This window comes from Chroicocephalus ridibundus, chromosome 13 (genome assembly GCF_963924245.1).
Source record: "Chroicocephalus ridibundus chromosome 13, bChrRid1.1, whole genome shotgun sequence".
In the NCBI taxonomy this organism is placed as follows: domain Eukaryota; kingdom Metazoa; phylum Chordata; class Aves; order Charadriiformes; family Laridae; genus Chroicocephalus; species Chroicocephalus ridibundus.
Genome location: NC_086296.1, coordinates 3,175,617 through 3,197,371, shown reverse-complemented (window position 1 = coordinate 3,197,371; position 21,755 = coordinate 3,175,617). Strand labels below are relative to the sequence as shown.

Below are 21,755 nucleotides of genomic sequence, written 5' to 3'. Positions count from 1 at the left end.
AATTACTCTATTTGTTTTCCACATTGCCTCTCGCTGCTTATTAGCGTAGCGTTAAGGAGACGGGCCGCGGCTTCAGTCCCGCTGCGGGCGCTGCAGAGGAATGCCCGTGTGCGGGGTCTGGATGTGCCTCCTGCCCCGCTGCGCACCCCGCGGGTGGGCAGAGGGGACAAAGCCACCCCGCGCATCCCAGAAGCGCAACAGCCTGTTTCCTTGGGACTAAAAACATCCTTCTTCGCCGTGTCCCGCACGGCTGAGCACAGGAGCGGTGACTCTGCACCTTCTTGTCTCTGCTGGAGGGCAAGATTGGGAAAAACACAGCAGACTGCCTAATTTTTACTAAGAATAGTTTGCATTTATTTATCTCTTTCTCTCCTCTGGGCACTTTACCGTTGCTTACTAATGAATCCTCACACAACCTCGTTAAGCAGAAGCCGCTGCTCCTGTGCTTTACCTCCAGGTAACCCTGCGGTCGGAAGCTGATTTCAAACACTGTGGCGCTCGGTGGAGGCGGCGTGGGGATGGGATTTCTGCCCTCTCCCTTTAGCCAAGCGCGCCGTCGCACCCCAGGTAATGCTGCCAGAAGTCAGGGAAGCAGCAAAATTAACCTCTCTGCTTGGCTACTACACAAACAAGCCAGGGAGAGTGGGATCCCAGGGGGATCTGTCACCAATAAGTACATCATCCTCTCCCAGCGCGGCTGAGGAGGAGCAAGGAACGCAGCGGATTTTTGGCTGTTGGGTTCGCTCGCTCTGTAGACAGCAGCGTCCCGTGGAGGGAACTGAGGTAAACACTGCTTCATGCTCTTAATCTCAAACTATGTGCATTTCTGGTAGTATACCAGGCATATTTTTAAAAAAACAGCATTTAATAATCTTCTATGTGAACATTCCCCTCAAGAGGTATATTGCTAGCGTTTAGCCATGCATAGCAGCAGAGATCTTATTTGTTGTCAGGTAACAAATAAATTTGTTGTCAAGTAACCTGCCAAAGGTTCGAGGGCAGCAGGACGAACATGTCTCCGTCCTGGTGTGCCGTTTTGCACCGTTATTTTTGCACCATTATTTTTGCACCATTTGATGGGATGGCGTTAGTATAGGGCGCACACCAATAAATCTACTTCAGACTCGCTGCTCTCTGTGGTATCATCTGTCATCCCGCGAAGCAGAGCGGTGCAAAATTAAACATTTAAATCTTACACAGATGGTAGGAGAAACTCGCTCCTCGGAAGGAAGGAGCAGCAAGAGAGGAGGCAGGGTTTCTTGGCGCTGCGATGGATGCAGGCAAAACCCTGCGCTCCAGCCCAGACAGGCCTCGAGACACGTTTAAATTGATTGAACGGTATCAGTCAGCATCCACTGAAATGTCAGGAGATACTTAAGTGCATTCAGAGCGTGCGTGAGTGGATCATATTCTGACCTCTGCTAACCCCGGCATCGATTAATTCAGGGTTTTCTTTACCTAGGGGAATACACACACACAGAGCACTGTTTATAAACACCCACAAATACTACACACAAACACTGAAACCAACACACACTGCATAAAACAACACACACACACACAACAAAAAAGCAACCCCCACCTGGAACACACACAAACGCTAATCCTGGGATACAGCCGAATGGTAACTCGGGGAATGGGACTTTTCTGCAAAGGGATGCGCAGGGGCGGCTGCAGGGTTGTGCCACCACCTCCCGTCGCACTGCAAATACGTTTTTTTTCAATAAATGGTGAAGAGAACACCTTTTGTTACAACCCACCGCGGTTTTGGTTCCAGCTGCTGGCGCCACACCGGCCAGCACCAATGGAAACGCAAGGGCAGAAAGAAGTTGTTTCTTAACCGGGTTTTTCTCTTAGCCATCACCCAGGAATTGCCACCAAGAATGTCTCTGAAGCGTACGTTACACGGAGTAAAAAGGAGAGCATTATGAATCCTAAGTGGCATTTTTGGGGCCGTTATTATTATCACCATCACTGTGAAGTCATTTAAATATTTTAGGAAACGAAAGGGCCTTCTTCGTCGAGGCAGTGCATGCCTGTATGTGCCGGTTCGGTTCCACAGACAGCAACGGGCGCTGGTTTAAATCAACATTTTCAACAAAAAGCGGGTTCTCAGATGGTTCATAACGAGCTGCTCGGTGGCCAGCCCTGGGTTTCTCTGTGCCTTCTCCTCCCCGTGGTGCGGCGGCATCGTGATGGTGGTGCTCAGCATCACTATCAGGTCAGCGCCCGCAAGCTCCCTGCAGCACCGTTCCTTCTTTTTGCACCTTCACATTCCGGGAAACGAAAACCCGCCCTCTCCATGGAAATACCTGTGAGTGGTGAGGGACGGTGGGGCTGCGGGAGCCGCAACTCGGCTGTCACCTCGGAGGAGCCGGCAAAACGCACGCATCTGCTCACGCAACCAGGCCACGGATGCGGCCAGGCTGACAAATGTTTACTCCTGGTTAAACAAATTAAAATGTCCCTTTTAAGAGTGGAGCCAAGCAGTTTTGGACCCGTCATGAGGCAACGCCAGCCTTTCTCATCAAAACTCAAACATTTTAAAACTTCAAAATGAGGTGCAGACCATGGGTTTTGCCTTGGTTGGTAAATGAGCGTGCTACAGCACGGGGCACCGTCTACACTTCTGTATTTACAACTAATCAGGCAATAATTCTGCGAGCATTGATGAGGGTGCACAGCTGTATGTGCCGGTTGGCTCCACAGACAGCAACGGGCGTTGGTTTAAATTAACATTTTCAACAAAAAGCGGGTTCTCAGACGGTTCATAATGAGCCGCACGGTGAAATCCTCCCAGCTGTATACTCTACCTACCTTTAATCAGATCATTAACTTTCACAAAGACGTAGGAAGGAGGAGTGGCGGCACTTGAAAAGAGCTCAAAACAAGCTGAGTTTTAAACTTCAGACTTGTCATTGACTTAGCCTTTCATTGAGCCAATTATTTATGACATATTTGACGAAATTCAGGGAAGAGAGAAGCTGCAATCTGCATATCTGCTTGGCTGCGGCAGAGCTACTACTACAGTGATAGCGGGGGACGAGAGGCTCTGCCGGGAGCCCCCCGCGCCCGGGGACGGCCGGGGACCCCAGGCGTTGGGTGCCAGCGCCCGGACTCATCTTGCGCCATGATTCGCCAGCAAAGGAGTTTCAACGACGGCATTTCACACAGACGTTTATTTGCATCCCGTTTTTCTTATGCATTTCGATAAACGATGAGGAAATTGCAAGGACACGCGGCCAACCCGCTGGTACCCTCATGCCGGCGGGGGCTGAGGCGTGGGGATCCCGGGGGAGCCCCCACGGCGTGTCTAAGGCCAATAAACGAGGCTCCCCCCTCCATGGTTACTTAAGATATATAAACCCACCCTGGCGGGGGCTTTGCCCCCCGGTTGCAGCACCGGGAGCCGGCCCCGTCCTCCCCGCTTCCCGGGGCGGGGGCAGCGGGCCCTCACCTGCGGTGGGGCGGGCGATGCGGGACCCACCGGGCCGCGGTCCCCCTCCCTGGGATCCCCGCGGGCGGCTCCCCCCGCTCCGGTCCCCGTCCCCCCGCCAACTCCCGCCCCCTCTCCGGCGCCCGCCGCCGCCGAGGAATCCAGGTCCGGATTTTCGCAGGCGCCGCCGCGCCGCAGCCCCTCACGCCGCCGCCGGCGGGCAGCCCCTGCGGCCGCGCCGCCCGCCCATGGCCGCCCAGCCCCGCCGCCGCACTCCGACCTGCCCGCCCGGCGCCGCGGGGGCCGAGCCGGGCTGCCCTGCCGCCGCCATGGGCCCGGCGGGGGCGGGCGAGCGCTGAGGAGCCGCGCGGGGCGGGGGGGCCCCGTCCCAGCCCGGCCCGGCGGGGGTGGGGGGGGGTTTCCCGCTCGCCCGCCCGCCGCGGCGGCCGCGGGCTGAGGGCGCGCAGGGCCGGCGGCGAGCCCCGGGCGCGGAGGGCGGGGAGGCGGCCGCTGCCCCCCCCCCGCCCCGCCGCCTTCACACACACTCACACACACACACACACACACACACACACACACGCACACAGGCGCACCCGGGAGGCGCTCGGCGGCACCGGCGGAGGGGGAGCCGCCGCCGCCGCCCGCCTCAGCTGCCCGCTCTCCTGCCGCCAGCCTCCCCCCCCGCCTCCCCGCCTCTGCCGCCTCGGGGGCGGCTGCCCCCGGCGGAGCCTCCATCTGCAGCCCGGCGGCGGGAGCGGGAACATGGCGGACCTGGAGGCGGTGCTGGCCGATGTCAGCTACCTGATGGCGATGGAGAAGAGCAAGAGCACCCCGGCGGCCAGGGCCAGCAAGAAGATCACCCTGCCCGAGCCCAGGTACCGCCCGCACCGGCCCCCGGGGACCCTGACCGGCCCCGGCCCGGCGGCCTCCCCGGCCCGTCCGTCCGTTGTCCCCCCCCCCCCCGGCCATCCCGCGGTGCCGAACATAACGGTCCGGTGGCCACCGGCCCTCCCCGCCGTTCCCGGGCACCCCGCGGCCTCTGGGGCGAGCAGCGGGGTCGGGTTGGGGGCCTTTATGTGGAACAACTTCTGGGAGGGGGGGGTCTATAGGTGGGTGAAGATGTGGAGAAGCCGGCTTCTCCCGGGGGGGGGGGAATCCCCCCCTCCCCCCCAAACCCACCCCGCTCTTCGGGTGTTTATTTCATCCTAAACTTGATGCTTCATCCAGAGGGTGAGAAATTCTTTAAGTGGCGAGCTGAATAAAACGGTAAACCCAAACTGAATCATTCTCTCACTGTTTTATTCTGCAAAGCTATTATTTTTTTAAAAATTATATATAATTTTTTAATTATTTTTTTTTTTTTCTGGGTGATGCTTCGTGAGGTTTGACACCGGTGCAGGGAGGGAGGACGGGCTCAGGAGAGAGGTTTTTCTCTTAGCAAGCAGCTCCTGGAGCAGAGGTGCCGTACAGCAATGAACTGGTGCAGGTCTGAGTCCAGCAGCCGGCTCTGTTGCCCTGGGCTTCCACGGGTCTGGCCGGGTGAGCGGACGGGTGTCTGGACACCGCTGAGGTTCCTTTTCTTGGGGTTCGATGGGAAAAAGCAGCTTTTCTTCTGAACGACAGTCCCTGGTTATGCACGCATTATAAAATCACCTGAGTGTTGCTTACTTGTTTATTGCTGAAATTAAAAGTAAGCTTTCCCTCCCTTTCATGGCTCCCTGTGTGTGTATGTATATATATATATATATTTATGTATATATATATAAAGAAGATTTAGACAGCAAATAAAATATTGCAACAGAAAAAAAGATCTAAACCAAAATTGACTGTAAAATGTGGCGGCAGTTTGCAAGCCTGCTGGTGGCCTAGCCAAGCTGTCTGCCGTGAACGAGAGAGCACCGAAGCCCTCTTCCCACTTGTTCACTCAGGTTTTTTTTTTTTTTTCTGCCTTTGTGCCTGAATTCTGGGTAGCGCAGGGAGGCTGCAGAGCAGGGGGAAGGTGGGGGGCATGGGGGGTGCCCAGCCCACCTTCACCCCCCCCCTTGCAGAGGCGGTGAAACCCCCGATGGAGAAGTTTGGCCGTTGTTTTGAAGGTCTGGTTGAGGATGGCTTGCTGGACAGTTGAAGGTGCCTGTTTTTCTCCTGGTATGGGTAAATGCTTGTAAAAATAATGAGTATCTATAAAATTTAGCCTGTGCTGTTAGCTTGAGGTACAGTATGCTTTACTGGGAGTGCTGGTAGCTTTACGTTTATCAGTGCTTTCGTTATTTCTGTTGGTGTCCTTAGTCTCGGGAATGTGCCATGGTGCTCCCATTTGCAACAGGGACACGAGCCCTCTGGGGAGGTGGAAGGTGGAGATGCGGAGAGGGTGCAGAGGAGGAGTCCTTCCAGCGCCCTGAGAAATACCAGCACCCTCACCGTGAGCGATACCAGCACCCTCGGCGCTTCTGGGGAGGCTGGAAATCTGCTGCCAGGACCGATGTCCCTTGTGCAAAGCATGGCGGAAGCCTCGCAGCACGGCAGGAGGCCTGAAGGACCTGCGGCGTTCTGCTCTCCTTCTCCAGGATTTGCGTGGTGTCAATGTTTGGTGGTTTCCCCAGGTTGGGAGAGGTTGTGTTCCCTCGCGTGGGGCTCCGCAGGGTGGGAAGCGGCAGCCAGGTGCAGGAGGAAGTTCAGCAGAGTAGGAGGAAAGGTAAAGGGTTAGGTGGCTGAAATGCCTCCTCGCTCCCAGAGCTGCATGTGGAAGAACCTGTTTGCAGATTGCGTGAAATATTAAAGGAAAAAGCTTGTTTGCCTTCCCCCCCGGACTGTCGTGCTGTGAAGAAGGTGAGAAGCCTTAAGGGAGGGAGAGGTTTGCAGCTGTAAGCGATGCCAGGGTGCCATGGGACGGGGGACATGTAAGACAGCTCAGCAGATGAATGAGAGGAAGCGGGGACATAAATGAGAACAGAGACTTAGCTAAGCCTGGGACCACAAACGGCTCTAGGTCGCTTGAAATGACTGAACTTCTCAGCTTCTAACTGAAACCAGGGATTTCCTCATGCAGTAGGAAATTGTGACCGTTATTCTGGTGTCAGATGTCTTCATGCTGGTTTCTGGTTGGGTTTTTTTTGATCCCTCTCATTAAAGCAGACATGGTGTGTTGGGTATACTTAAATATTCTGCATCACTGGCAAAGTGATTCATTTAAAATTACATAAATCGGCTGCTTAAATGCGGGTTGATATAGTAACAGTAAAAAAAATACAACACACAAAGTCCTCTCTTACATGATTTTGAAATCAAACAATTTTTCCAAATAATTTTTTTATTTCTCTGCACGTGCGTGAGAGCAGCTCCTTGGAGGAGCGTGAGCACAGCTCAGTAATGCTGGGTGTCCTCGCGTCCGGCTCCTGGCTGTCATTGGGACAGATAGCGGGAAGGTCACTGGAATATCACATCCATGCTTGAAAATAAATATCTCGGCCTTATTGCAGCGCTCTTCCCGCAGGAATGCATTTGGTGTCGGTTTATCTCTGTCGGACAACCACTGCGTCCTGTGCTGCTGGCGTTATCTCCTCAAGAAATATTACAAAGGTTTTACCCCTCTATTAGAATTTGTCTCTTTGCGGGAGCCTGGTACACCTGTCGGCACTGTTTTATCTTTCTGAGATAAGGCTGACACTAAATGAAGTAAATGAGTTTACTGTAATGCAAATTTGAGGGGGCTTCCTGTTTACAAGGAAATAGCTGTAGTGCAGGCAGAATAAATTCCAAGGCTGCAGGCCAAGGCTTAGCAGCAAATAAACTACGAGAGTGAAGAGTTTATTGGCCGTGGGGCTGATTATTGCTGAGTTTACGTGAAGCATCCTCAGACTGTTTTTGTACCCAAATCGTTCAATATCACAGGTTGGGAAGAAAGCGGACAGAAAATGCTAACGAGACCAGACTGCCTAAGGAAGAAGCTCAGTGTGTTTTTGTTTTGTTAAAACACCAAAACAAAACAACCCTTTTTCCATCCTCTGTCATCTGCTTTTCCTTCCCTTTTGCGTTTCCTCCTTTCGTTCCTAAGAGCCTTGCCAAGAACTGGGAAAGCTGCGATATCTTTCACTTTTACATTGCTTCTTAAAAGCCTGGTTTGGGGGTAGATTTGCATGGGTGGACAGAAGGGCTGTCAAAGGCAGAGTGACCTGCAGAAATAGAACCTAAAATGGGAAAGAAGACATAGGTATTGAAATAGGAGCAAATCTGAAACCTTAATCTTTTTCTACAGTATTGTTTTAAGTTTGGGGGGAGCGGAGCAAATGAACCACACTCCGAATTTTTTGGGTTTATTCGGCAGACTTCTGAAGTTTTTTTCCTTTTCCATTTCAATTTTAGATTTCCCTTATTTTGGTCAAAAGGAGTGGAAGAACATTATCTAACAGCTGTTTTTATTTGCCAACAGCTCCTTCTGTTTTGAGTAAAGGATTTGCATAACAAGAAGTTGAGGAAAAAATGGTCCAGGAAATCAGATAACTGGAATCAAAGAGGGTGCAGGGCTTGCATACGGCACTGTTGTCTGTCCTCACGCTGCTGGCGGCCGGCCTCGCCAGGAAAGTTAACATTAAAGCTTCCTTGCTATAAACATCACGTAAGCTTAGGGTGCTTTTGGTGTACAAATACCAAGGGCATGGTAACAGAACATAGCATGCATCTGCCCAGGCGTCTCTCCCGCTCCTCTCGCTGCAGTCGTAGGTGTTTCTTATCTCATCTTACCTTTTCTAACCTGCTTATTTTAGTAATTCCCTTGCTTTCAAGTTAATTCATGTTTTTCTCTCAACCTTTTTCTTTGGTCTCCCGTCTTCCTCTGAATTCTGTCCCTTTTGGGGGGCAAAAAAAGGCATGTTTCAGTCCCTTTTTTCTTAAAAATCACACGTTTAACGTTACATTTTTTCTAAGTTACCATCCCATCTTCGCTTTACCTCTGGAAGTGAAGGCCAACATGCTGGTGCCCCAGGTGCTTCTTGCTGGGGCGGTTTAGTCTGTGACGTGCCCTTTGCTTTCTTACCTAGTATTCAAACTAACTCGTTTGCAACTCTAATTGAGGTTCACCGAATGCATGGAGGTTGCTTTTTTCTTTTCCAATTCCATCCTGAGCTACTTGTGATTCGCCTTCTTCCTGTTACAGCGCTGAATATTGGCGAAACCCAAGCGACATGTCCCTCTAGGAGTTAAGCATCATTACTCTCTCCTCTGTTGCTTTTTCAATTTTGTTCTCTTGGCATTACTATCCTCTTTCTCTGAATTTCATTTGTTTCTTTGATATGTCCTTCAGCGTGTTCTTGTACCTCTTGAAACTTCTGTAATATCTCTCAGTTACAGGCTGAAACTCCTCTGTCTCTGCTGTCAGTCTCAGTTACTTCGACGGTATTTTCTCTGGCTTTATTTAACGCCTTCTTGTTGTGCTTACTCATTTAGAGTGCTGTCTCTAAGAAAATTTTCCTGACAATTGTTCATGTAATTTTCATATTTGTTGCTATTCTGCTCATGTCATCCCTTTGCATGTTTCTAGGTGCTTCTTTGTTGCTTCCCGCTTACTGTTCAGTGTTGGGCTTCTGCAGGTGGCATTTAGTTTGCTGAGCATCTCTTCAATGACATCTCGGTGTCATGGTTTTGAAAGCTGCCAGTGCTGCCGTCTCCCGGTGTTCCCCTCCATGAGCCGAGAGCCACTGCCTGTTTTGCTCCATGCTGTTCCTTGCCATCAGGTCCACAAAATGCCTCCTCTGAATCCCTCATTAAAACGCTCTTCCGTTGTGAAGCTTATGAAGTTTGACTGTGATTAATTTGCTAGGGCTTGCGGTGTTGATGGAGCATTTGCCGTGTTTACCAGTGGTGTTTCCTGTCTGCCTCCTTCCATCCATTTGGGTAACGGTTTTAAACTGAGGGAGGGGAGATTTAGATGAGATCTCAGGAAGAAATTCTCTGCTGTGGGGGTGGTGAGCCCCTGGCCCAGGTTGCCCAGAGAAGCTGTGGCTGCCCCATCCCTGGAGGGGTTCAAGGCCAGGTTGGACGGGGCTTGGAGCAACCTGGGCTGGTGGGAGGTGTCCCTGCCCAGGGCAGGGGGTGGCACTGGGTGGCCTTTAAGGTTCCTTCCAACCCAAACTGTTCCATGATGATTCCCTTGTCTCCCATGGCAAGTGTGGGATCTGGAATGCCTTTTCGTGGTGTTGGTCCCCGACACGGCACAGCAGGGTCTAACAGGGTCTCATCAATGATGTTGATACCCCAAATTCCTCCTTTATGTGTGGGTCGTTTGGAGAATGTTGTAGCTCCAGGAAGCCTTGTGCTATATTATGCTCCTTTCTCACTATCTGAATGCAAATGGTAGAAATCTTTAAAAGTGCTGTTTTCCCGTTTCCAGAAAAAAGTAGGTCCCGGTTTTGCAGAGGCTTATGCTTTTACCGGGCTTTGCACAGAAATGGTGCCAATGAGTGCAGAATTAAATAGGAGATGATGTGGAGGATTAAGGATCTAACAGTTAATTCAGACAAATTTGTGTCACAGTAACTTTAGCTCCGTAAGGTGGTGGTACTTTATTGAAGCTTGTTCCATCTGCTTGTGGCAATAATGACTGTAAATCATTTTAGTAGAACTTCTTAAGCTTCACTGTCTAAAATTTCAAAACAGTTTAGATTTTTGTTTGACATTTACAATTTTTTTTTTTTAGCATCAAGCAGGATTGTTTCCTGCTTGATGTATTTTTATACTGTTTCCAGTATTTACGAAAAACTGATTTGAAAAATTTGAAGTAAGAACTTAAAACCGGCCTGCAGGACACTCAAACTGTTCGAAGTGGTTTCATCGACCTGTAATTTGTGAAGCTACAGAAGGAAAAAGGATTCTAAATGAAATGGTTTTATAAACTGATTTATTATTTTGGAGCTATGCTCTGTCCTGCTGTTTGAGTTGAACGTTTGAGCAAAGAGTAAAGGAAGTAAAGCTTGGTGAGAGCTAAAGATGGCTGAATGTGGTGTACACCAGGCAAGTGTTCTGAGAACCAGGGTTCTGTAGGTGAACCTGAAGTAGGTAAGCATCGGAGGCAAGCACCGTGGATTGGAACTTCTCAAAGGTCAGAGTGTTCCTGTGAAATGGAGCATCTCATGGTTCACCGGACACTTTCTTGAAGCGGGTAGTAAATGATTTGAATGGGGTTGTTCCATGTTACTCTACTTCCTACAGCATCGCCATCTAGTTAGCGTGACTGCTGTTTCTGAGGTGGCGAATGTCTCTCATTTCGGTTTGTCCTGCTCAGGGTGAGTAGAGGTGGCAGAGTAGTTAAAAACTCAGTTTTGTTTAGAAATTCAGCCTCCTAACTTTGCTGTCAGTAGGTGTTTGGTGAGAAGGTAGTAAAAAGATGGCTTTCTCAATATCGTTTAGTATACATAGGGAAAGCCAGGGCTGCTAACAAAGCATACTTGCTTGTGATCTCACTAGCTTTGTACTACAGTACTTTCTTAGCAGGAAAAATATGTGTTTTAGGGATGGGGATGGACCATCACAGCGTAGGAGCCTGTGTAGGAGGGCTCCCGCTTGCTGCGGATGCTGCTCTCCGCATGGGTTGGGTGCTGTCTCCCTTGGGAATTCAGGTCCTTATTTGTGTGACTGCAGTGTCTGATACCTTAATAAAAGACAGGCCTATGCAGAAGCGCATGGGGAGACGAAGGTCCTGTTGCAAAGCCCTTGCAGCTTTAATAGATGAGAAATGAGAGTTTGGAAGAAGGGCTCTGTCGTTACCTACATTGTACAGATCAGCAGCTAAGCCAAGTAGAAAATAAGTGACGTACTCACTTATAGGAATGCATAGGAACGTTTGGCAGATGCGGGGTTTGAAGTTGGATTTTTGGAGCTTCAGATAAGCGGTGGAGGCCTGAGACTGTCCCAGCTCCTGGGCATAGGGTACTTGGAGTGTCTTGGGGCAGAGGAAAGAAATTCTTTGCTGTGAGGGTGGTGAGCCCCTGGCCCAGGTGGCCCAGAGAAGCTGTGGCTGCCCCATCCCTGGAGGGGTTCAAGGCCAGGTTGGACGGGGCTTGGAGCAACCTGGGCTGGTGGGAGGTGTCCCTGCCCAGGGCAGGGGGTGGAACGGGATAGGCTTTAAGGTCCCTTCCAACCCAAACCATTCTGTGATTCTATGAAAGAGATCTGGCCTTAAGAGAGATGTTCCGATTAGTTCTCCTGTGGGGTTGCTGTAAGGCTGAAGCTTATGTTTTGAAATATAGACTTTCCCTTGGGTGTCATTACCTTAATTAAGAAAAAAGGTAAATGAGGGTGATCTGGGAAGAGATCAGCATGCAGACTTATGTGCTAAAAGCAGAGGGATGTTTCTAGGGACATTTCTGGGGAAAGCTTCCGTCATGTGATGTTGCGTTCTAGGTATAACGCATCTGTGTGATCCCATGCGGAGCTAGTGCCTGATGCGGATGGTCTGTGGGTGCCGATGCCGGGACCAGCCTGGAGCCGCGGCTGGAGCATCCTCTGGAGAGAGCTGAGCAGAGCTGTGGCACGCGGAGCACGCTTGGTGTCTCTGGTGGGAGATACCTACAGGCGGGTTTGTCTTCCCAGTAAAATTAATAAACTTTATAGCTGTTACTCCTTTTATAGGTAGGATGGCTTTTCAGTGCTTGGACCTTCTCCTCTGGAATGTTTTCAGCAAAATGCTGGAACTGCAACATCAGGAGATGAACGTCTGCAGCTCTTAGTTTGTGTTCTGGTGAAATCATGTGGAATGGCCTGGTTTAATCTTCTTATCAATAATAGCATTTTTTGGGGGTAATTAATAGAATTAGAAAAAAACCTATCAGGAGCCGTCAGGTCCAGGTGCATAAACTGATTCACATAATTTAATTGAACTAAATTGAGGTAAAAGCAGCAGTTTCTAGCTTTAGAAAATACAGCTGTTTTCCACGTAAAGAGCTTCACCCCATGCTTACTACTTTTTCCAAGAAAGTCGTTCTGATACTGAATAAACACCTATATAAACGTGCCTTGCATAAATAGGTAAAATTTTTGAGAGTCTTAGGAGAAATTGCTTCTATATAGGACCCCCCCCAGTCCTCTTCCAGTGCGCCAGGAATTTGTCCTGTCAGCATGTGTCATGTCCTATTGAGAGGGGAACCGGGGAAAGGGCAGATTTCTCAGGATCTGGTAGAGCTGTGCAAGTCAAAGCCTTCACTAAAGGCCAAGAGGAATTCAGGCCAGCTGCGGCAGCGGGTTTGGGATGCACCTGACGAGCATCGGCTGCACCCTGACCTCCCAGCACTTCCCTGCAGCCTGGGGACATGGTGGGGATGTGGGATGGAGCTGGGAACGGATGGGTGCTCCTCGCCCAGGAGGAATTGCTACCTCTGCGTAGCGTTTAGATGAGAAAAGAGCTCCCAGTAGCTTACGTACCCTCCCAGAAAATTAAAAAGCACGGGGGAACCCAATAAATTCTTCCGACCTGGGAGGAAGAGCTTTTCTCCCAAGGGCAGGGTGCAGAATGCACCCTCCATGTGCCAGCTCTGGCTGATGTTCTGTTTATTACATCTCTGTCTTAATTTCTGAAGGTAAAGCAAGCTCGGTGAATAAACGGAACTTGAAATGAAAATAAGACAAAATGTGGGTTGGTATTTTACTCTTGAGGCCTCAAGTGTCTGGCAGGATAAGCCTGGCTGTCCCGGGAGCAGAGAGGATCTGGAGGGAGTCGGGTCGGACGGCATTTTGCCGACTGCCCTGGAGCGTTTTGGCTTTCCTGGCTTGGATTCCCATCCTTGGCGAGCTGTAAGGACAGCCCAGGCAGTGCCTCGCAGGTGACATTCCTTTCCGAGTCTTCTCATCATCTCCTATTTTTCTGAAGCATGGCATCCCTCTGTCTTTCCCATCGCATTCTGTTCATCGGCACATTTAAGCAAGTCCATGTCTCTGTGTATCAGTCCTCTTGAGTTTTTGTTTTGTTTTTTTTTTTTACCCCAGGTATGCCCAGTCTTCTTTCTAAATTGATCTAATGATTATGGTTACTTCCTTCACATCTCCTCCTTATTTCTGGGACCTCAAAATAACTGCCAGGTTAAAACGCATGATGAGGAGCAAAAAAAAAAAAAAAAAATCACTGAAGATGACTTTACGCTTCTGTTTTTGTTCTGCTTTAGGAGAGGTGCTGCTGCGGTGTTTGGGATGCAGGCTCTGGGGGATGCTCGCCTCTTCAAAGGGGGGTGTTTCTTCCGGGGGGAGGGGGGGGAAATACGGGAAGTATTTTTTAGTTTTAACTTGTTTGAAAGAGTCCCGAGAAGTTCTAGGAATCTGGAATCTAGGAATCTAGATCTAAGAATCTAAGAGATTCTTAGGCCCAGTATTTCCAAAAAGTTTCACTTTTGATTGGTCTTGCATCACTAAACCTTCTAAATGCGCTCTTATAAAGGGCAAAAAAATAAATATCTTGGCTGTAATGGCTGTGTGCCGTTCTGCCACTGCTCTGAATTGTACTTGTTGACCCCATCACGCTTTGAGTTCAGAGGCCTCTGGGGCAGGATCTTTGGTCCAATTTTAGCAACTTTTTGATGGATTTGGATAGTGCGAATAAACATTTAAGTCTCTGTAAAAGTGCATCCTGAGACTATAAATGAATAAATAAATCACGGGCGAATGCAGTGTGTTTCAGTCAACGTTGGCCGTAGTTTTTGGTAACTCAGTTAATGTTTATACTTGCACGCTACTTTTAAAGAAGGCTCTAAACATTTTGGAGACATGGGAAGATGAAAAAAAACTGGCACGCCTTCAGTAATTTTTTATTTGTTTTAAAAAAAAAATTATGATTGACAAATTACTTAATTGCAGTAGGAACGGGAAGATGTGATTTTGCTCCGATTTCTCTGTCTTGTAATTTCTCAGTAGCAGCATTCTGGTGGAGGGGCAAGTCCTTGACATTACAATTCAGTGTAATTATTCCTGAAAAATTCATGTACTTAGAAGCTTTTATATTAGTTTCAGATTTCAGCAATGATAATGCAAATGATCCTCAAGGAACAGGAGGCTAAGTGCGTTTTTCTAAATTGTAGCTGCATAGCTATTGCATTTGGCTGCCTTGTTGTAAACTTTCTCCATTAATACAATTTGCATAAGTGAAGCTGCTTTGTCTCCTGGATGAGCTGCACGCACCGGAGAAGGGGTTGTGTGGGGAATTAATCCCTTCCATCGCAAACAGGCTTCTGGGGTGCAATATGCTATTAATCATCCTTGACAATTATAAGAGCGTTAGTTCAGTGTAGTGAAACGACTTGGCAGTGGGTTTAGACTTAAACTTTAGAGACGGAAAATGGGATAGAAGCGGGTGAAACTGGGATAGAAGGTGGCAGAGCCCTGTTCTTGCCCGGTGGGCCACCTAGCACGAGGCTGGCTGGGGTGGGTTGGTGGTGATGTGTATGTCGGTGTGTGCCCCCCCACCCCTGGGGGCATGCGCCTGCCTGGGCTGGGCTACTGGATTTGTCAGCTGGTGAGACTAATATTAGAACAAGCATGTGCGCTAATTAACGTAACACCAACGGTCACTTTTAGTTCTCTATTAAATAATGAAACGAATTGGATGTTGCATTGCTGTCAGGGATGTTCTAGTAACATTATAGGATGCTCGAAAGTAAAAGAATAACAGGAACATGTTTTTTTCCATGCTATTTCATTGTTGTCCAAAAATCTTTTTTCACAGTCTTCTAATGATTTGTTTCCTCTTCAACTGTGGAATTTTACAAGTCATAGATAAATATATGAGATTAGGTGGTCTAACGGCCCTTTCTGGCTTTATATGCTGGGAATTCGAGTTGCCCCATTAATTGCTTGAGCAGAAGTTGCAGGGTGTAAAGTGCCTTTTACAGCGTTCGAGAACAAAATCGTTTGGAGAAGTATTGACTTCTGCTGAACTTTGAACTGGGTACAAGTCTGAGAGGAAGCAAAAATAAACGGATTGAATGGTTTGTGATGTTTGTGATATGTTCACTATTTTTTTACCCCTCGTCTTGGAGGGAAGCTAATTCTTTTTTGACTGGTTGCACCAAGCGTCTGCCCTTCGCTTTCCCCCTGGAAGTGGTGTGTTAAGCTGACCTGGGGGCTGTGGTGCAGTGACTCATTCCAGTTTCCAGTCTCGTTCCCGGGGAGTTTTCTGTTCAGCTGGAGAGGTATTTCATGCCAGTGGTGAACATATTCCAAGAAAATAATAGCATCATTAGTAATCAGTCACACAGAATTCACTCTTTGAGGTGTTTCTTTCCTTCTCCCGCTCGTCTTCTGTTGTGTGACTTGTTTTGGTTTTTTTTTCCTGCTCTGCAAAACCTCAGTAAAAATACTTCTAAGGAGAAGCTGTATTACTAATGACGCATGGGTAGTATTATGCCTCAGACTTTTTCAGACTTTCTTCTCGTTTGAAATTGGGTCTAAGCGAGCTTAGTTATTTTCTGACTGCGGGCGAGCTAAGGTCTTTGTTGGCTTTGTGAGGCTTCCCCGTGCGCGGGCCGTTGTGCAGAAAGAGAAAGCGGAGAAGAAAGCGGAGATGAAAGCTGGATGGGATGAGGCGCCGTGATAAATACGGTGCGGAAAGCAAGGTGAGAACAGGTTGAGAGAGAGATCTGAGAAGGGGAGATAAGGAGTGATAACAAGAAGGAAGAGGAGAAAGCAGACAAGAATAAATGGAAGGTCCAGTGTGGGAGCGGGATGCTTGAAGCGCAGAGAGCGGGGCAGTGCAGGAGGTTGGCAGTCAAAGGCAGTGGTAATTCAATTGCTGAATATCTAGCATTTTCTTGAAATAATTACTAGCATTTGAGTAGTTTTTGGACGTGCCAAGAGCCATCAGGAGCTTAGTGTGCTGGGTCCAGGCACATGGCAGAAGGATGATACCTGTCCGTACGACAAAGAGGAGGAAAAAAAGAAATACCGCTTTATTTTACAGACTGGGAATCTGAGGCAGATAATGTTTATGACTTGCTCAAGATGACACAGGAAATGTTGGTAGAGTTAAATACTGAACTCTGCTCCCCTCAGGCCAGCCTCTGTGAAGCTGCCATTTCATTCTTGTTTTGTTTTTCTGTTCTCCTTTTTCTCTTTCAGCTTATAGGTGAATATATTAGTGAGTGTAACTGCGCTTTCTTAATGTAGGTATGATTCCTTAATGCTTGGGATAAGGCCAAATATTTTTTTTTTCAACCGTGGTGTGCATGTGTGCATCTGTACGATAGATAATATCACACAAATCTGAACTCTTATTGATTTATAAGAGAAAATAATGTGCTTTTATGATAAATAATTAAAAGTTTCTTTAAGATACAGTAGTGAGAAGGCTAGTAGCAAGTAGCTTCTTGATCTAGTTCCAGTAGTAAGAGTGTGTATATGGACACATGTCGTTGCATCTTTCTTTATACCCTTCCCATTTCCTAGGTGCGAGATGCTTTCTAAAGAACTCCTGCATAATGGAGTATAACAGACCCGCGGGGACAAAATCCGTGCATCTTGGAAATGAATAGCAGAACTTTTAGGAAACGTCAAAGCAAATGCTGTTTATTTTATTCTCCTCCGTAACTTCTAGTTTCTGCATACGCCCACATCTCTTGTGGTCGTGGTCCGGGTGCCTCATGGGCTGTTCCTGGGGCTCCGGTGGCCGTCCCATGGGCGCGGATGCAGTCATACACCCGCCAAAGTTTAATTTCTGCGTACCTTTGGAGTCACAGGATATTACTGATGTTCTGGGCAGGGGTGCAGCAGGAAGAAACTATCGCCGTCGGCCGTGGCGTGTGGTTCCGAGGGCAGATGCTGGCACTGGGGTGAGCTCCCTCTCCAAGGCACCTCCTGGTTTGCAGCTGCTGGCGTAGCTTGCCCGAGAGGGAGGGTTGCGGATGAGCGATGCACATGTCCTCTTCTGCGTTAAAAAGAACATAATATGTTTTCTTCCTTAGTTTTTCAGAAGACGTGTTTTCAAGTCAGCGTTTTCTGCCTGTACCGACCTTGGCGCCACGACTGCTGCCCGTGCCCTGCCAGACTGCCTGCCACCACGCGCGCTCGGAGGCAGCGAGAACCTTTTAATTACAGAACGCATTTTAACCTTGAAGGCTGCTTTTCAGTGGATTTCTTTGGTCAAATCTGGAAGACCAGGATGCTGGCGATAGTAACTAGAGCTTCAAGGGGCAGCTTGAAGCTCCTTTTAACGGAGTTTATGAGCTGAGGCTTGTAATAAACCCCTTCTGTGGGGCGGTGGAGGAGCTGGCCAGGTTAGAGCGACCTGCGCTCTTCACAGCGTTTATGGTTGATGCCGACACAGATAGTCATCTTTCCTCCCGCTTCTGGGCAGGCAGTGCGCTCTGAGCAGCTTGACAAACCCGGGGTTTTTGTTCAGCCCTTTCTTTAAGGGCAGCTTTTCCCGTGGGGCTGCAGGAGTCCTGCGCACCTGCGAGACCCTGCGTGGGTGCTCTTTGCATTGCCGGGGATCGAGGTGCTCGTCTTATTTGCAATTAAAAACCTCTCCCAAAACTTCTTTACCGTCTCACCGCTGCGTTAGTTCTCTCCGGCTGACCTGGGCCCGGGTGCTGGGGTACCCTGGGCTGTGCCCTGCTCCTGGGTACGCGCTTAAATGTGGTCCCAGTTAAACCAGCAAAGAGGTATCCAGAGCCCAAAATGCATTTCTCCATAAAATTTTAAACCTGACTTTTGATTTCCCCCTAAATATACTTGTCCTGTTATTTCTGTCTACTTGTGGCGTGTGGACAGCAAACGGCGCGTTTCTGGCATTTTTGTTGTTTGCTGTTTTCTTCCTCTCTGAAAGAAATCTATGGACAAAAGGTTTTGCTACAGTAGAGTCGGATATGCTTTTGTTGCTGAAGTCTCCCTGGATTTCGTTTTCAGCCAGCTTTTGTTTCGGCTTACTTTGAGTGTTACTGCTAAGGTAGATCGTGCTGTGAACTGAGATGGACTTATGCAAAAAGTCCACTTCTCGCATTAGCGCATTGTTTGCGCTGAAAGCATCTTTGGATGTGGAAAGCTTTTTAGAAATGGCTACTTTTCTGTGAAACGCAGCTTTTAATCCCAGATTGTTTACGTGAAGGGCAACTAATGATGCGATATAAAAAGGCGGAGAGGGAACCTTCCTTCCTGTTTGTGGAATGCGCTAGGCTGCATTTTAAAATTTTCCATCCTTCTGAAGGATACATGGATTCTGCTACGTTTCTTTCGAACTCAGTAGGATTTTTACCTTTAACTTCCGTGTGAGAATTAGAAGTTGATTATTCTGGGTAGTCATAATCCACGCCATGTAATTTATTCCTATTTATTCGTATATGGATAAGGAACAATGATTTTGAAAGGGTGAAAGTCTGTTGTTTAGAAGCTGGAATGCAGTGTGGGCTCCGTAGCCTGTGATCATTTTACGGATTTGTTCAGATTCTGTAGCTGCAAAAACGTTTTGTTCCTTTGACATGTTATCCATCAGACCAGAAGTACTAGATGTCAAGGGAGAGGAGCCGAAGCGTTGGAGAGATTTGTGCGTTACACAATCGGAGTGTTTTCCTGGACACTTCAGTCATACGTTAAATTTTTCATTATCTTCTCCCCTTGTCTAGACTGGGATGCGTTTATGTAATTTCTTGCAGTGCACTTGTTCGAGCAGAGGAAAGCTTTCTTGATGTCGTTATTATTAAAAAGGCTTATTATGTTACTAATGGTCTGGCGGTCAGTGGGAACGGGACGTTGCTGAAGAGCGCTCCGAGTGCAGGCGCTGGGATGGGCAGCGCTGATGGGCTCGGGGCGACCAGGAGGCTGAGGAGAGGGACATTTGCGGTCTTTGGTGACGCACACCGTGTTCATCTCTAAGTGGTCCTCCTGAAAGCCCGGAGAGGCGAGGGGAAGGTGTGGTTGGGAGAAGAGGGATGCGGAGGGAAGGAGCGGGCACAGCCGAAGGCATCTCCCCAACCTTCCTGGGCTGAAGGTTGCCCTGAGCCTCTGGTTGTCCCCGGGCTCCTGCCAGCCCCACCGCTCTGCTCCATGGCCCAGGGCTGCTGTGTCCAAGGTCTCAGTACAATGAGAGGTATTTTGCCATTGATGTGCTAACATTCATGGATTTAAGCAAAGAATTAGGTTTTACAGTCACCATTTTAAACATGCTAAGCTAGGACACATATTTTTTAAAAATCTACCCATAAACCAGCCAAGTTTTGCAATTCTGTCAATTATATGATAAATTTTATTTTACTACCTTGCTTTTCCCAAGTACGGAACGTGATCTCTAATTACTGCTTCCTCTTCATCTGAAATCAGTATTTTGTTCAGGTTGTAAAAATACACAGAGAGCAGACCTAGTTTTTAATGAACAAATAAAAAAGACTAGCAAGTTCGTCACTGAATAATTTATAGTCTGGAACCCAATTAACAACGTTTAGCCCTCCCAATTCTTGTTTAGCGTGATGTGGTGGTTTAGCCTCCGGAGTTCTCGCTTTGGATCACGGTGTTCATAGATCTGTGTTCCATATGGGGCTTTGAGATAGACATAACAACTATTCATAGAATAATTTCCCAGATTGGAGTTCAGGCCCTTCGAGTTAATTTCGTGGCTTTTATTACAGACTTTTTTCTGGTCGAGTCATTCAGACTTCATGCCTCGGGTCCTCATTTGAGGAGGAGCACGAATACTTTCCTCCCTCAAAGATGATGGAAGAGATGCTTGTTGATGTTGGTGAGGTTTTCCAGGAGCATTTCACAAGGGTTGGGTGCCCAGTCTTCCTTCTGCAGCAACGTGAGCGATATTTAACCATCTTGTTTAGGGCATGAGTACTTTGTACAGCATATTTGTGGTTATTTTAATAAAAGTAAACGGTATGTATGAAAATATCAATTTTAAAATGGGAGACAGAAAACGTCTAGTGGAATTTTGACTTAATACTTGGACAATATAGTTGTTCTACCAAGGCACAGTACTGCTGGGCTGCATTGATTTTGAAATTTATGTGCTTGTATTGTTGCCCGTATGAAATTTTTATAGGCATTATATTAAAATGAATATTGAGGTTACTTGACGAATAAAGGAAATCTTTGTTAATGTGGTTTAAATGAGTGATTGTGACATTATAAATTAGGCAAAGTAGATGTTAAGTGCGCTGCAGCCAAGCTAGGGGCCTAATGGAGCTTATGTTGGCTCACTTTCTAAATGATATATGGCAACTGCAGTGTTAACAGCCTGCTGTAGCTTTGATTGACTTGTACGTTTATTTTACAAGGTGCAAGCTAAAACCTGACACAAGAATAAAGAAAGGAAGCGATGGCCAGAGTGTTCCCTGGGGAGGGAGGGCTGTGACCCCAGGGCTCAGCTCGCCCGAGGCAGGGCCAGCCCAGGGCTCCACCGGGAATGGTCGGTGTGCTCCTGGTTTTGGGGAAAAACAACCAGCCTTTGGTGCTCCAGCTCCTAGTGGCAGCCCCGTACTACCCTCCGCAAATATCAAACTGGGATAAAAACCCCACTGGGCGAAGCTTGGGGGCTCTCCTTTAAACTGTTGTGCTGTCGCTTCTGTTGTGGCACACAGTGAACGGAACTATGTGCAGTCACCCATGGCTTTTTTTTCTCCAATTTGTGCTCGTTTGCAGTATTTTCAAACCTTATCTAATAAGTATAGATTCTTGAAGGGGAGTTCTAGCAACATCACGCCGTGTGGTGTAGGCTATTGATATGTTAAGCTTGAAATGTAGAAGCTATGTCTCTTCTACACTGAATAAGTACTGATATTCCTAATATTCTACACTGGATAGTATTCATTTTTACAGTGGGGAAAAGTGATTTTTATTTTGTACTTCAAACTCCAAGAACTCCAAAAAAAACCCCTTCAAAATCACAGTATCGAGACTGCAAGGCTAATTATAGGCTAGTAAGGGGATGCCTGGAAAGGTATTCATAGGTGAAGACTGAATTTTCATAAAACAATTTGCAATGTTGGATTCTATGAAGTCAGCAGTCACTCTGCAGGCCGGTTGACGTTAATGGTTGTAGTGCAATGAACTCTCGTGGTCTTTAGAGAGAGCAGCAGGCTGCCTGTCCTGCTGTGAGCTGATGCAGTAGATGGGCAGTGGTATCTCATTTGGCATGAGTCGTTTACGTTGGTGCTTCGTTGTAGTGATCCTTTTCTCCAAAGTATGTTAAAGATCCGGTTTGAAATAAGCAGTTTCAAGTAACTCTTCTTTTTTTCTTCCAGTATCCGCAGTGTTATGCAGAAATACCTTGAGGAAAGGGGTGAATTAACCTTCGACAAGATCTTTCATCAGAAAATTGGTAAGTCATAGTTCAGTAAAGTGTTGCATAGATATCTTTAAG

General features: G+C 48.0%; 1 protein-coding gene across 1 annotated transcript in view; it reads left to right on the top strand.

The window, feature by feature from the left end:
* The first annotated feature begins 3,967 nt into the window (after positions 1-3,967).
* GRK3 (G protein-coupled receptor kinase 3) overlaps positions 3,968-21,755 on the top strand; it is a 78,378-nt gene continuing 60,590 nt past the window's right edge. Inside the window, exons 1-2 of the mRNA XM_063351494.1 lie at positions 3,968-4,311; positions 21,637-21,713. Of these exons, the coding sequence (XP_063207564.1) occupies positions 4,199-4,311; positions 21,637-21,713 (190 nt within the window). The 5' untranslated portion in view covers positions 3,968-4,198. The remainder of the gene's footprint in view (positions 4,312-21,636; positions 21,714-21,755) is intronic.